Raw genomic sequence first — 16098 nt, forward strand, 5'->3', positions numbered from 1 at the left:
AAATGAGCCGTGTTTCTGCAGATGTTCAGCTCATCACTGAGTCTATTTATTTACTAATGTTAATGTGTGTAAAGTTATATTTAGTCAGTTTCATATTAATTTCAGTAATATTATTGACTAATATGAAGATTTTCATGTGATTTATTTACAATAGTTTGTAAAGTCATATTTTCTGTCTGTTTATATTATATGAGAGACTTGCTTTCTTTAACAAATATGAGGATATAAATGGATTTGCTTTCCAAACATTAAATAACAGTTAAAATTTTTATTTTATTTTATATAATAAGGTCTTTGTTATGATTGTTACTCTTTTAAATCATTCTGCATAAATCTGCAAATTTTTTACAAATAATTGCTTAGAAATAGCAAGTAATTCTGTCTGGCAGACTCATTTTGATCCAGTGATCTTCTCTGTAAAAAAAAGTTTATGTAATAATGAAATACAAATGTTTGATCTTCCTCCATGTGACCATTGAAGCAACTCTGAATAGTTAAAGGAGTCTTTACCTTTACCCTATGAGGAGATATCACTCCTCACGGGGACATCAATAATTACATGCACACTCACACACAATAATACAGTGTATTTTACTGTCCTCTACACAGGTTACAGTGGTGTAAACTTACTGTTCAGTGCTGTGAGAGTTTGTCTTCAGCTCTACAATCCTCAAACTGTGTCCTGAGAGAGCTGGACCTGAGTAACAATGACCTGCAGGATTCAGGAGTGAAGCTTCTCTCTGATGGACTGAAGAGTCAACACTGTAAACTGGACACACTGAGGTAAATGATTCTCCACTCAACAGATACAGTTATATTGGGTTATCAAATGTGGAGCCCTGTTCAGTGGATTGGCAGAAGAAAAAACAAATTATTTACAGGATTGTGATTTTAATCATAGCTTTACTAATGAATGTTTATAAAATATATTTAAAAGCATCACTGAGTAAATTGTTAAATGTTGCATTTTCAGAGTATCTCTTTTTCCAATATGATTAACAGTTAAAGGAATCAGTTTATTTTAAAGATAATTTTAATTCAACTATTTATTCATATTTTATGTTTGGCTCATGATTATTGATGAAGTGTTTCTCACCTGACAGAATAAAAGTCCTCTAATGGTCCATCAGTGTGAATGTGACTGTCAGGCTTGTGAAAGAGACATTAAGAGAGTGGGTTTGTGTTTGTTTTAGTTTATTAACATCATCGTCCACAATATAATATACAAATGAAGATCAGGTCATTTTCTGTTGTTCTTCATACAAAGTTTGTTCTTTATATAAAGTTTGATCTACAAGGTGAAGTTTGTGACTGTCAGGGCTGTAGTACTCGAGTCCAGACTCAAGACGTTTCTTTCTATTGACCTTATTCTCCGCAGACGAGTGGGCGCTGCCATTTGAATCTTTTTGGCACCAGACTTCCGGTCTCATTCACTTCCATTCATTTTTAGACATTAAAAACTGCTCGTTTCGCTGTTTGATGTTGCAAACTGATATTTCCTTGTTATATTATTCTACTTGGTCTGTATAGTCATGCAAACATTTGTTTGTAGAGCAAGTAGTTTGACCGGTTTTTGCCGTTTATTATTCCTTGTCATTTCTCCCATAGGCGACTGAAACAGAAGTTCTAAGACAATCGCGAAAACAGGCACACTTCCGCATTTTAGAATAAGGTCAATAGTCTAGGACTCTCTAATATTCAGTCATGAACTTGGTCCAGCAATAGCCATTGGTTGAGTGTGTTTGTCTGGAAAACATCACTGTTAAATCCACTGTGAGTCTAGAATGGGCACTGACACTCTCGTGTTATACGCTTGTCTGCGGCTGCGTCTTATTGCTCCTCCTCCATATGAGTCCCCTGTTCAAGTGTGCATCAGTCACTGTCACTCAGACACATGTGGGACACCGCTGTATTTCTTAAGACTCCTGGCTGCTAAAGCTAATCTAATAGAGGTGATGTTTAGCTGAGAGCTAGCTAACGTTAACTGCTAGCATGCTCCATCCCAAACATAAGAGTTAGCATTCGCACTGGTTAGAAAGCAGTAAAAGTGATATAATATAATGTATGTCTGATATCTGCACATTTAGGGAGCATCTTTAAAGTCTGGACACCTGATTAGGGCTGGGTGATGTGAATTTGATTAGATCAGGTTAGATTAGATTAGATTAGATTAGATAATCCACATTATTGGGGAAAGATAATCTAGTGAAGTGATTAAGTAAATGTCGGCCCAGTCTGTAAGTGTAAATGGTCTAGTAATAACACGACACTTCCCTTTAGATTGTAGATGAATGCATATGCTAAAGCTTTATTTCATGTGTCAGTCGCTCCATCTCACCCACAGGAACAGGCTGACAGACATCTAGAAAGACTTTAACACACAAATAAACCAAACAAACCTCAGACATCTGAAGGGAAGATCGGACCTTTTGCTCATGAGTATAATCTGAGGTTTAGACCCCCTCACACGCTTTGTAAAGAAATGTGTGAGTGAAAGAGAAAGTGGATGGCCAATCATGAGCTGCGGCCTCAACACATTACACACATATTAGTTTGAGCACTGGCTAGACAGTATCTATAGGCTGTATCATATTTGCTTGTCCACAGTTTTAGTAGTTAATAAATGTGTCTTGATGATGCTGTGATGTAGGGCTGGACGAGAGTGTGAAGCTGCATTGAGTTTGTGCTGGGCGTCCTCCAAGATAAGCAGCTCAGCATCTGTCTGTTGGTCTGTCCCCAGCCTTACACCCGATTAGACATTTCAGACCTCTGTAGCATTTAATTCATTCATTCGTTTATTCAGAAGGATCTAAAATCACACTAGTAATAAATCACATTCTGATTATATTGATCATGCTGATTACACAAATCATTTAACAGGTTTCTGCACACATTAATACACTAGAGATCTTCAAACCCTCTTCTTAATATAGTTTCCCCATTAAGATTTACTTTTCAAAACATCCCTCTTCCCTGGGAGCCGGGCTAAACGAATAATCACTGTTATTGCGCTCCTGACCGAAATCAGACCCTCAGTCACCCCTCAGAGGTTTCCATCACAGAAATTGCCTGTTATTTGCACATTATTCATTAATTTCACACAACAAAATTCAGAAACATTTGTCAATCAGTTAAAATTACTAACCCTCTTCATTGTTAATTCAATTATAATACTCATTAACATAGGAACACGTTGTTGTTTCTGTACTCTTAAACATACATCACATTTTTACTCTTCTCTCGATTTTCATGCAAATGATCACTCTTTTAAGACTTGTTACAGAACATACAACTCATGCAGTTTGCTGTTTTTGTTTCGATAGACCCAAAATACATATAAGCAAGCAAATAGTCGTCTCAAAATTCAAACAAAAGTCAGATCCATTAACATTTTCTCAATTAAGTAACAGCCGTCACCTAAATCTGTTCTCAATCTGTTTACCGGTTTTCTTTGTTCATATCCACATAGCTGCTGCTATCATCAAAGTCATAATCAAATTTATCCCCCATATCAATATTCATACCCTCTTTGTTGACAGCCATCTCTACCATCTGAAGGGATGATTTAGCTGTAATCAGTCTGCCCACCGGCCATGATACAAATCTAAATATACATGGCAGACAACATAATATCACCAGGCCCACCCCCAATACAGGTAACACCACAATAAAGGTCCAGTAGATCCAGTTTTCCCGCATAAATGACAGCCAATCTAGCCATTAGTTGTTAGTGTTCTTAGGCACTTTTACGGCCAATCTCATATCAACTACAATGCCAGTAATGTTTTGTTGTAATCAGGTTAATTAAGGTGACACTAGCAGCAATGCCAGTGTTGTTCTCCTCAGTACCACACATTCCTTGCACACAGAATGGATGCCAGCAATCTTTTCGTCCATCTTCAGATCCTTAATGTGATGGTCAAGCACAGCTTATTCACCTCTCTTTTGGTTGCCTTCTCCTCAGTCTGATTGCTGCTTGGTGTTGTATTCAGAAGTTGCTGTTTCACACACACCTCTTGACTTTGTTGTTGTTTCTCCCCAGCTGTGACCTTGCTTCACTCAGATATCAGCCTGCTCTTTTCCTTCAGACAGCTTCAGAGCCCCTCTTTCTCTCCTACTCCCTCGCAGAATCCTCCTCAGGTGGTGGAATTTTCCTGCAGTGCCCAGCGTGCACCCACGTCGCCCGCTCCGCGACCTTCACCGCTGTCTCAGTGGTCAGTAGCACTTGAAATGGACCCAGCCAACGTTTCGCTCTCCAGCTCTTTTTCCTCAGGTCCCTTATCACCACGAAATCGCCAGGCCTCAGATTGTGTAATGGTCTGTCAGCTGCCTTTCCCAATGCAGCCTTTACCTGGACACAAACATTGGACAACACATGAGACATTTCTTTACAGTAATTCAACATGTCATCCTCACACACATCTGTTGAGGGCAGCTGCTGTTTACCCCCATTCACACCTACACGCGGTGGTCTGCTAAAGACAATTTCAAACGGGCTCAAATTCATTCTTGGTCTTTTTCTCATTCTCATGTACATCAGGACAATAGGTAGAGCTTGAACCCATGTAAGCCCTGTGTCTTCACAGCATTTTGCCAATTTGTTTTTCAGAATACCATTTTCTCTCTCGACAGCTCCGCCTGAAGCTGGATGGTAACTGCAATGTGTTCTCAAATCAATTTCCAAATATTGGCCCACTTGTTTGATTGCTTCATTAACAAAATTAGTACCATTATCTGAGCTTTTTTTTTTTTGTGGTATTCTCCATCTCGGCACGATTTCAGTCAGTAACGCTTTTGCTACCGCAGCCGAATCTTGTTTTGAGGTTGGAAAAACTTCAACCCACTTTGACCACATGTCAACCATCACCAAACAGTACCTTTTCCCATTGCATGGGCACAATTCAATGAAATCCATCATCAAATTTTCAAAAGGCCCTGTTGGAGGTGGATGAGATGATAGTGGAACCTTTATCGCTCTGGCCACATTATGTGTGTTGCAAATTACACATCGTCTACAGAAATTGTCCGCAAATGTAGTGAACCCCTTTGTGAACCACAGTTCGTTCATTTGCGCAACCATTGCTGTTTTTGACACATGATCTTTACCGTGAAGTAATTTCGCATAATGTTGGAAAAAATGTTTTGGTAAACACGCCTTGCCATCAGCACACATCCACACATTATCTTTCATCACACAGCCAGACTGTCTCCACTTGTTTTTCTCCAGCCCCGTCGCGAAGGTCTGCATATCCTGCAAAGAAGAACACATGTCATTGTCATTATCAACAGATAGCAGAGAACATTCAGAGTTGTCCTCGTCTCGGGACGCCGCGACTTTTGCTGCTGCGTCTGCTCTGTAGTTACCTGCAGAAACAGAATCTTTGTTGTTAGTGTGCGCTGCGCATTTACAAATGGCCAGTTTGTCAGGTAGTAAAATCGTATCAAGCAGCGCTGCCACTAAAGGAGCATTGAGTATTGGTCGACCATCAGACTTTAAAAATTTTCTCTGTTTCCACAGAGCCCCAAAATCATGAGCTACCCCAAATTCATACCTAGAGTCAATGTAAATGGTAGCTTATTTTTCTGCCATCAATTTACATGCCTCTGTCAACGCCACAAGCTCTGCGGCCTGTGCCGAATAGTGCCCTGGTAATTTACCAGAAGCCATCACATCAAATTCAGTTGTTACAGCGTAACCAACCTTATTCTGGCCTGTTTGTGGATCTTTGAACGCTGAACCATCCACAAAGAGGACATTGTCACAATTTTCAAGTGGTTCGTAAGAGAGGTCAGGTCGTGGTGTACACACCTGTTCAAGTGCTGTTAAACAACAATGATGCTCTTCCCTATCCTCCTCAGTAGGAAGAAGAGTAGCTGCATTCAAACCAGTACATCGTTTAACAGTCACATTTGGCATATCTAACAAGATAGTGTGATATCTCAGCCAGCGAGCTGTTGACAGATGCAATGTTTTTTGTTCTTGAAGTATCATGGACCCAGAATGTGGCACCATCAATATCAGATCAGAATAACCAACAAAATCTCTTGAAGCCATAACAGCTTTTTCCACAGCCGCCACTGCTCTTAAGCAACGTGGCAGGCCTGCTGCTACAGGGTCAAGTTTGCTCGAAAAGTAGGCCACAGGTCGCAATCTACCTCCATGATCCTGTAGGAGCAATGACGTCATAAACCCATTTCTCTCATCTACCATCTGAACAAATGGTTTTGCAGGGGCCTCAGCCATTTGTAACTTCATGTTTACAAATGCCTGCTCTGCCTCTTTCGTCCACTCTAGTTTATCAGTGGATTTCATCCCCTTCCCTAGTGTTAGGGCTCTCAGGGGTTGTTCCAAAATTGCATAATTTGGAAAAAATGTGCGACAATATGAGCACATTCCCAAAAAAGACAACATTTGTTTTTTTCGTCAGCGGTTTTGGTACATTTTTTATACCACTCACCCTATTTTCAGACAGGGATTTACTGTGTGGTGTAATGACATGCCCCAAAAATGTTACCTTTTATTTAACAAACTGCAATTTTGTCAAACTGACTTTGTGGCCCTCCTTAGCCAGGTCTTTAAGGAGAGTCACAGTGTCTTTCACACATGTCTCCTCATCCTCAGCACATATCAACAAGTCATCAACATACTGTAGCAAAGCAGTTCCAGCTGTCAGGGTCAAAGGTTCCAAACTTCTTAACAACGCTTCATTGTACAAAGTTGGAGATGCTGTAAAACCCTGACACAGACGTGTAAAGGTGTAGCCTTTACCATTAAAATTGAATGCAAACCAAAATTGACTGTCTTTGTCCACTGGCACACTGAAAAATGCATTTGCCAGAACAACCACTGAATAGAATTGTGATTTTTCAGGAATTTGTGACAAAATCGTGTACGGATTTGGAACTAATGGAGCCCTTTGTTTGACAGCTGCATTTACTACTTGTAAATCCTGTACAAAACGCCATTCTGTAGGCATCCCATTATCCCTTATCTTTTTTAACAGGAAAAATAGGGGTGCGAACCTCAGAATTGTTGCATGGTACAATAACACCCTGTTTCAGTAAAGCCTCAAATACTGGGGTAATGCCCTCAATGGCTTCCCTTTTCAAAGGATATTGTTGTTGGCAAGGTCTGTTATCAGATTTTGCAGTGATTTTCACTGGATCACAACCTTTGATTAAACGAACACCATATTTGCTTTTAGCCCACAATTCACTTGGTATTTCTGCTAAAGCTGGGTGTATGTCTTCAGCGTTAAAGTCAAACATGCAAGAATTCTTTACGCAAAGTTTGTCAATAGCAGTCACAGTTTTTGAAACAGCTGTTTCAGTTTCACTGTCTACTCTTAATGCTTTTGCTAAATTCCATCAACACACTGCTTCACAAACGGCCCTAAATCAGCCCGAGATTGTTGTTTGCCCTTGCAAACTGATATGTGAGGCACAGCCTGTGCTGACAAGAGATACAATGAAACCTTCTTTTCTGACAGAGACACTGAAACTGCACACAGACTATCCTTCCAGTACATTTTCTCTAAAATCAACGTTTCATTCACATTTGTCTCAAACCAAGCTTTCTCAAATTCCTCATCTGTAAATTACGACATGTGACGTACAATGCAGTTCACCAGGAGACATCATATCCCTGTCAAAAGGTTTAACACGTTCTTTAGCCAATTTGCAAATTTAATTAGCCCATTCATTGTCTTCAATCAGCCATTCATAGGCCCACTTCGGCTCTTGTGATTCAATTTGTAAACGACAAAATTCCTCCCCTTCAATCACTCTCACCCCAGAGGAATCTGCCGTTAAAATCAAATTTAGTTTACACAAAATATCCCTTCCGAGGATGGGAACGGGGCATTTTGGTGAACAAACAAATGCATGTCTGAAAATTTTACCCCCCTCTGTCTCACAGGTCAGCGGAGCTGTAAATCGCTCAACCACTGTATGACCAGATCCAGACAGAGACTTGTGAAATTTGGTTGATAGAGGTATTTCACACTGCAGGTCACATGGTCGTATGTAAGATCTGCTAGCTCCGCTATCAGCTAAAAAACTCAACCAAAGTGGTCTCAATCAACATAAAATATTTTGTCATATTAAAAATGCTTCATTACCAAAAAAACAATGCCATTTCATCAAAAAATGATCAACATCACTGTGATCAAAATTACAGTGGGAAATGCAAGCTTTTTCTTCATTGCAGAGAGCCAGTATATCAGTGTATGTGACTATGTCTGTATAAAAATGTGTCTGCATTTACACTTGTTAGTAAAAAAATGTTCACTTCCCTTTACTGTAGCTGTTGGCTGTTTGCCCAGACCCTCTCCAATCTGCTCTTCCCTCTCCGCACATGAGCTCCGTTGTTGGTTTGCGCCTTTCGGGTCAATCCTTGACCAAAAGTCCATCTCGGTGGCAATCGCAGACATTTGGTACAGTTTCTCGTCATGTACCCCACAGGCTCTGTAGATTTCATCGCCATCCGTCACATTCCAGTTTCTCCATCTTCTGGTATCTTTCTCACCCTTGACACCTTTGTCGCCTTTGAACTTGTGATATCTTTGGTTGTCAGGTCTTGGTTGGATCTTTGGTTGGCCACTTGTATCAGAGCCATGCACAGCTGCCTTTCTGCTTTCTTCTTGTCTTGCTCTTGCTTCACTGTCAGCTTGTCTTCAGCATGTTGAGCACACAGCAGAATGTCCGTTAAATGTCCATTTCTCCAGTTCAAACAGATGTCCTCCACTCGCTCGAGGTGGGAATTTCGTTGGTGCGGTCGGAGGTCTTCTGGGACAGTAGCAGTTGAGGTCTGGGTCAGTTCTCAGGGCTCGCAGCTCAGCCACGGGATAGTGATGGTACGGCGGTACATGTATGGAAACAGATGTATAGAAAAGATTAGTAATGCTAATTAATCTTTCATTCACACTTTCACATTTTTCACTTGCTTTTTTCTTCACTTTATCTCCTTCATTCTTTTCCCTACATGACACTTCTACGTTCTCTTCCCTATATGCCAGCTGCCTCAGCAGCATTTTCCTCTTTGCCTCTTATCTGCCTTTCTGAGCCAACAATCAACAGTGTCTCCAGACGACACACACACATGCCTTTCACAAAAACAAACTGCTTTTCCTTCTGCCTTCTTAATCAACTCTTTCAATTTGTTTAACCTAGTAACACTCAACATTCCCTTTCCCTCAGAAACTTGTGATACTTTATTAGTTTTCCTATATCTTGCATGCTTTTTTCCCATATAATTTTTTCCCATATTCCAAAACACCGGTCTATCATATCTTCGTACTTTGTTTTGAGACGTCCCCATGCTGGCAAAAATCTTCCCCTGGACTTTGTCGGTACCTATTAATCTGTCGGACGTCTCCAACAGATTTCGATTTTTCACCTAAAATCGACAAGTTAAGCTTTCCAGCTCTATTTCTCGTGGCACACAATTTCACTTTCCTTTTAGAAGTAAATCGCCCGGCCCCTGATTTCAACCTCCTTCTGGAAGTAAATCGCACAGCCTGGATTTCAGCTTCTTTTTGGAAGTAAATTGTACAGCCCCCTGATTTCAACCCCCTCCCGGGAGTAAATCGCAGTTAGCTAGCCGAACGTATTAAAAAGGTCTTGATCTTAGACAGGCGCCAGATCTCACTTGTATAAGGTCTTGATCTCAGCTAAACGCCAGATCTCACTTGTATAAGGTCTTGATCTCAGCTAAACGCCAGATCTCACTTGTAACAACAGTCTTGATCTCCGCCCGATGTCCGATCTCACTTTCATTAATCACGCCGCTATCCCACAGAGACAGATCTACCAGCATGGTGAGGCCCAATTTGCAGTAAAAACCCTTCTAATTATTTTTGATCACAATAATCAAATACCCAAAACTTGTTAAATTTCCTTTTTTAACAATAAACAAAGAATTTGTTTCTTACCAGAGAGTTCAGATGCCACTGAGTTCTTTTCCCAGATGTCAGTGGGGTCCCCCTCCGAGCCCGGCGGTCGGCCCCTCAACCCTCAATCGCGGGGCAGGGCTGTGACACAAAGTCCCAGGATGATCAGTCACCGTCCGCAGGGTCCGGAAAGGTTCCTCCAAGACATCCCACTATTCTGACACCAAATTGTAGTGGCTATTTTCTCTAAGGAGGCTCTCTCAGTGGTCAAGAAACAAAGTCTTACCCGGGATGTCTTTTACAAGTTTTATTCTTTATAAAGAAGATCACAGTCATACAGCAACAACAGTTTCTGCAGAGTGAGATACTAAAGCCAAGTGTGTTCACCCTTTTATCTGGTTTGTACTGCTTACGAGGTCAACTCCCAATAAGGCCTCATCTACAATTACGTCAGGCGTCTTCTGCTGTTCGTGGGATATGCTCATAACAACCACACATCCTTCTTAGGATAATGAAAAAGCTTTCACCTAAAGAAATATAGTTATCTATAAAAATGTACACATAGGTTTTATGATGAACATATGGAGAACACAGATACACACACATGTAATAATGAGTCTTAGACAAGTTTCTAACATGAAGCTCATCTAAAAATGAATTTCCATTACAAGATCATAATAAGATGATACATTATTGATATGAGTGTGTTTGCTGATGTGAAGGCTCGATCAATAAGGAGAGCTAATCAGGATGTGTGTGTTCATCACTGCTGTTGACATGAGCAGAAACAGCAGTCAGCATCTTCACAACACAAAGAGATGTGTGATTGTCCAACTGTGTGATGTGGACTATTGCTGTGTTTGTAGATTGTCTGGCTGTATGGTGACAGAGGAAGGCTGTGGTTTTCTGTCTTCAGCTCTGACTTCAAACCCCTCACACCTGAGAGAGCTGGATCTGAGCTACAATCATCCAGGAGATTCAGGAGTCAAGCTGCTCTCTGAACAACTGGAGGATCCAAACTACACACTGGACAAACTCAAGTATGTGGAGCATCACTGGCCTTGTGCTTTTACACTGAATGGGTTTAAAAAGACACTAGAAAGCTCTTTTGTGATCAGCTTCAGTTTTCTGTGAGGGTTATGGGGTGAGGACAGACAGAAGATACAGCTTGTAGAGTATTACAGAATCAGACTCTTGGATTAATGTTCAGACTCTTGTTCTAAAATCAACATCTGGATTCCTCTTCTCTGTGCACACATGTGTATTTTTCACTTGCTAATCTGTCAGGAGCAGCTTTAATAATCTGAACATAGTTTAGAGATGGACTGCAACATGTGCTCAAAGGCTGCATCTGCTGAAGAACGATGGCAAAGCTAAGTGTGATCACTGTAATAAATGAATGTTGCAGCAGGGTGTCTCCATCAACATGAGCAGTATCTGCGCTCGCTTCACCAACAGCAGAGGAAAAGAACGCACTGTGTTACATTCATTGTGCATCCCGGCTCAACCAACAAGTGTTGTGTGTTTGAGCTGAAGTGTTTTGAGCGTGTAGCTAAGCAGCTCAGTGCTAGCTTTAGCTTATTAGCTGAGGGGGAAACTAAACAGCTCATTCTCTCCATCTGTGTGTGTTTACAGTCTGGATCATGGAGGACACACGAGGATTACAGCAGGACTGCACAAATGTAGGACTACACACACACACATACACTCCCTATCTCACGCACACAAACACACTCTCTCTTTCTCTCTCTCTCTCTCACACACACACACACACACACACACACACAGCTGTGGTTGTAAATGTGTGTTCTTGTGTTCAGATGTCTGTTTCCTCACTCTGGATTTAAACACAGCACACACTCGTCTCATTGTTTCTGAGGAGAACAGAGAGGTGAAGTATGTGGAAGAGAATCAGCCGTATCCTGATCGTCCAGACAGATTTGATTATTATCCTCAGGTATTGTGCAGAGAGAGTGTGTGTGGACGCTGTTACTGGGAGATTGATTGGAGTGGAGATCATGTTGTGTTTATATCAGTGTCATATAAGAGCATCAGTAGGAAGGGAGGAGGTGATGATTCTTGGTTTGGATATAATGCTAAGTCTTGGAGTTTGAGCTGTGATTCCTCCAGATTCTCATTCTGGCACAATGACACACGCACTGGTCTCCCAGTAGAGTCGCTCAGCAGGAGAATAGGAGTGTTTGTGGATCACAGTGCAGGAACTCTGATCTTCTACAACATCTATAGAGACACAATGAGCCTCATCCACTCAGTCCAGACCACATTCACTGAGCCGCTCTGCCCTGGGTTTACTGTTTATTATGGATCATCAGTGAAACTAAGCTGAAGACTGATGAGAGATTTACCCAGAATCCTCTGCAGGATCAGTCAGTATGTGTGTTAAAGGGTGTAGGTGTGTGTGAGAGAGAGATACTGAGTGTGTGTATGTGTGAGAGCGAGAGAGAGTGTGTGTGTGTGTGAGAGAGAGAGGCAGAGTGTGCGTGTGTTTGTGTGTGTGTGTGTGTGAGAGAGACAGAGTGTGCGTGTGTTTGTGAATGTGTGTTTGTTTGTGTGTGTGTGTGTGTGCATGCGTGTGTTTCTCAGTCTTCATCAGTGTCATCATTGATGTTGATGAAGTGTCCTCCAGGATGCTGCTGTGTTCAGATCAGCTCATTCAGATCAATCATGTCTACAGATTGATCTTCTTCATTGTTTCTCTGTTGTTTGAGCACAAATAATAAAAGTCGATGTCAAATCCACTGCTGATATTAGAATGTGATGATGAACATGGAAATGTCTGAATCCTGTCTGAATCTCTGTAAAATCTTGAATCAACTGTAGAGAAATCCAGCAGCTCAATGAATAAAGGAGAAATGAAGTGTGACGTTTGTTTCTGCTCTTCTGATCTTCTTCTTCATGATTTGACTTGAACCGAACAATAAAAACACATTTATTCCAGTATTTATTAATCTGGGGCCTGTTTCAGAAAGGAGGTTAAGTGAAAACTCAGAGTATTTTAACCCTGAAATAAGAGAAACTCTGGGTTTTCCGTTTCAAAACGTTTGAGGTTACAGAAGTAACCCTTCGTTCCCCGAGGAGGGGAACGGAAGTGCTATTAAGTGGATTTGATTTGAAAATCCCTGAAATGGGAGGATTCGGTTCAGAAGCCGCTTGTCTGAAAGAGTATTGAACGGGCCAATGAATGCAATGAATTGGCAGCGTAAGCTTGCACAGGTGTGCTTCATTGCCAATTATCCCAGCATTTAAGCATACCTGGAGCGAGCAAACGCCATCCTTTTAAGCTGAAGAGACTTTCAAACAGCTAAGGGACAGTCATTATGGCGACGGAGTATAGCACTTCCGTTCCCCTCCTCGGGGAACGAAGGGTTACTTCTGTAACCTCGAACGTTTCCCTTCGGTTGGGGAACTTCAGTGCTATTAAGTAGATTTGATTTGAAAATCCACGAAATGGGAGAACTATGGAAAGCGCCATAATGACTGCACCTTACCAACGCCCCCGATGAGGGGATAGTCAAGCAAGCGTGACGCACCCACATCATGGGAGGCGCGGTCCTCCAACGTGTCCCTGGCCCTAATTTATCCTACTTCAACAGAAGTCTTATGGATTAGGATATATTTTTTGGGAAGTCGTGAGCATCTAGATAATTCTAGGAAAATATGACAGTACGTTGGGAAGCGTGCAATCCCGATAGGGAGGACGCTGCGGAGGCCATCCGTTACCTAAGGGGGGATAGATGGCAGAATTTACATATGGACTAGCCCTAAAAAGGGGGAGTACGCATAGCAAAAGAGTGGTTAGCGGAGAGGGAAGACACAGGTCTGCCCAGGGGGGTGGACTTAACCATGGCGGAAGAAGTATATGGGATCGCCTAGTGGGGATCACGCATAGCAGGCACCTATACCCAAAACGCAGGCTGACCAGCGGGCAGACCTACAACGTAGTGGGCCAGCAAGTGACTCCTCCGCTGAGTCAGTGCTGGGGGCCACGGAGGAATCTGCAGGGTTCACCTGACGGGGAACTTTACTGACAGATAAAAAGGCGCATGTACCTCCATGTTAGGGAGAATGGCGCAGCAAGCGTGTTTCAACACCCTACCGAACTGTTTCCTCAATCACCAAGGGTTACCTAATGCCCTTGAGGAAACCGGCTCCACTCGCAGATAGTAAAACCTTGCAAATGTGTTGGGTGTCACCCAGCCCGCAGCTCTACAGATGTCTGTTAGAGAGGCGCCGCGTGCGCGCGCTCGAGAGGATGCAAAGCTCCGAGTGGAGTGCGCACGCACTCTCGGGGGACGCGGCTCACCTCGGCTCTGATAATCGAGAGAATGGCATCCAAAATCCAGTGGGAAAACTTATTTCGGTACGGCACTTCCCTGCTGCCGACCGCCATAACAGACGAAAAGATGCTCAGATGATCTAAACTCTGAGTGCGGCCCGGATAATACGCAAGACGTGAACTGGACCATAAAGAAAGGGCTGGGTCTGCCTCCTCCGAGGGCAGCGCTTGCAGGCTCACTACCTCGTATTAGAACGGAGTGGTAGGAACCTTGGGCACATATCGCGGGCGGGGTCTCAGGACGTGAGAGGAAGCCAGCCCAATTACAGGCACGAATCACTGACCGAAAAATGCCTCCAGGTCCCCGACCCTCTAATCAATATCAACGCGACCAGCAGAGCTGTCTTCAGGGACAGAAAGATACTGAGTCGAGGATCGAAGGGATCTGACGCGGCTTGTGTAGCGAGGGCGAGATCCATAAGAGGGCATGAGAGGGGGCGGGGTGGATTAATTCGCTTAGCGCCCCTGAGGAACCGGATGATGAGGTTATGCGTTCCCACGGTGCTGCCAGCCACCGCGTCAGGAGAGCGGAGATGGCAGCCACGTAACCTTGAGTGTGGAGGGCGACAGCCTGCTCTCCAGCTTCTCTCGGCATAAAAAAAAGCACAACGCTGATCTGGCAAATTACGGGGGTCCTCTCTGCGAGAGACACACCATTCAGTGAATAGACTCCACTTCAGAGCATAGACGCGCTCGGGGAGGGGGCTCTAGCCCGAGTGACGGTATTAGCCACTGCAATCGGAGGTTACCTAAGTCTTCCTCGCATCTAAGGACCTCCAAAGATCGGCAAGGGTGCCAGATGGTGCCCTGTCCCTGAGAGAGTAGGTGCTCTCTCGAAGGGAACTGCCAGGGGAGGGCTATCGCGAGGGAGAGCTCTGACATCCAGGTCCGGTTGAGCCAGAGGGGCGCAACCAGCAACCTGTTCCTCGTCCTCCCTGACCTTGCACAGTAACTGCGCGAGCAGGCTCACTGGGGAAAACGCGTATTTGCGCATGCCCCGAGGCCAGCTGTAAGCCAGTGCATCCCTGCCGAGAGCACTCGGTCAGGGAAAGAACAACTGGCAATGAGCGATCTTGGGGGAAGCAACAGATCGATCTGGGCTTCCCCGAATCGCGCCCATATCAGCTGAACAGACTCGGGGTGGAATCTCCATTCTCCAGGATGTAAGGCTGTCGTGAGAGCGCATCGGCTGCACAGTTGAGTTTGCCTGAATATGAATGGCGTGCAACGATTTCAGCCGCGGATGACTCCAGAGGAGCAGACGGCGGGCGAGCTGAAACATGCGGCGACAGCGCATACCCCCCATACGGTGATATACGCCGCCGCCGTACTGTCCGTCCTGACCAGCACGTGTTGCCGCTCCAGCACCAGAAAAAAACGCCAACAGCCAACAGCTCCAGGCGATATGCCAATGCAACTGGGTACCTATCCACAGGTCCGCAGCCGCATGCCCGCAACGCACAGCCCCCCAGCCCGTGTTGGAAGCGTCTGTTGAAACGACAACAAGACTGGACGCCTGTCCTAGAGACACCCAGGCCTGTAGGAACGAGGGGTCGCTCCAAGGGCTGAGGGCGCGGCGACACAGCGCAGTAACAGAGACCCGGTGTGCGCGCGTGCCATGCGCGTTTGGGGACTCGATTGTGAAGCCAGTGCTGAAGTGGTCTCATATAGAGTAATCCGAGCGGCATGAAGCGGCTGGAGGGAGCGGCTCGATGGCATCCTTCGCCAGGAAGATAGCAATCTCCTCTCACAAGACAGGGGTGGACAGGGGGCTGTCCCTGGTGAATACACACCCGTGACTTGGGGGGCCGTTTCGCGAACTGAATCGCATAGCCGAGTCTGATTGTGCGT

The 16098-nt window shown here is 43.8% G+C and overlaps 1 protein-coding gene and 2 long non-coding RNA genes across 6 annotated transcripts in view; 2 read left to right on the forward strand and 1 right to left on the reverse strand.

The window, feature by feature from the left end:
- Positions 1–12774, forward strand: part of LOC148680399 (protein NLRC3-like) — a 36190-nt gene extending 23416 nt beyond the window's left edge. For 2 of the 4 annotated variants that reach the window (XM_088650180.1, XM_088650181.1), the window contains 4 exons: positions 610–783; positions 10757–10930; positions 11526–11572; positions 11711–12774. In XM_088650180.1, the coding sequence (XP_088506306.1) occupies positions 610–783; positions 10757–10930; positions 11526–11572; positions 11711–12237 (922 nt within the window). In that variant the 3' untranslated portion in view covers positions 12238–12774. Of the gene's footprint in view, positions 1–609; positions 784–10756; positions 10931–11525 lie in introns of all 4 variants that reach the window. The other 2 variants (XM_088650178.1, XM_088650179.1) reach the window with 1 other exon arrangement.
- Positions 1180–10115, reverse strand: LOC147845042 (uncharacterized). The gene is made up of 2 exons (XR_015942970.1): positions 9933–10115; positions 1180–4351 (listed from the first exon to the last, which is right to left on the reverse strand). It is a non-coding gene; the product is annotated as an uncharacterized LOC147845042 (long non-coding RNA).
- Positions 8386–10518, forward strand: LOC148680401 (uncharacterized). Its single transcript, XR_015942972.1, has 2 exons — positions 8386–9658; positions 9699–10518. It is a non-coding gene; the product is annotated as an uncharacterized LOC148680401 (long non-coding RNA).
- Positions 12775–16098: the final 3324 nt, after the last annotated feature.

The sequence above is a fragment of the Danio rerio genome, chromosome 4 (assembly GCF_052040795.2).
Source record: "Danio rerio strain M-AB ecotype USA chromosome 4, GRCz13ab, whole genome shotgun sequence".
Lineage (NCBI taxonomy): Eukaryota > Metazoa > Chordata > Actinopteri > Cypriniformes > Danionidae > Danio > Danio rerio.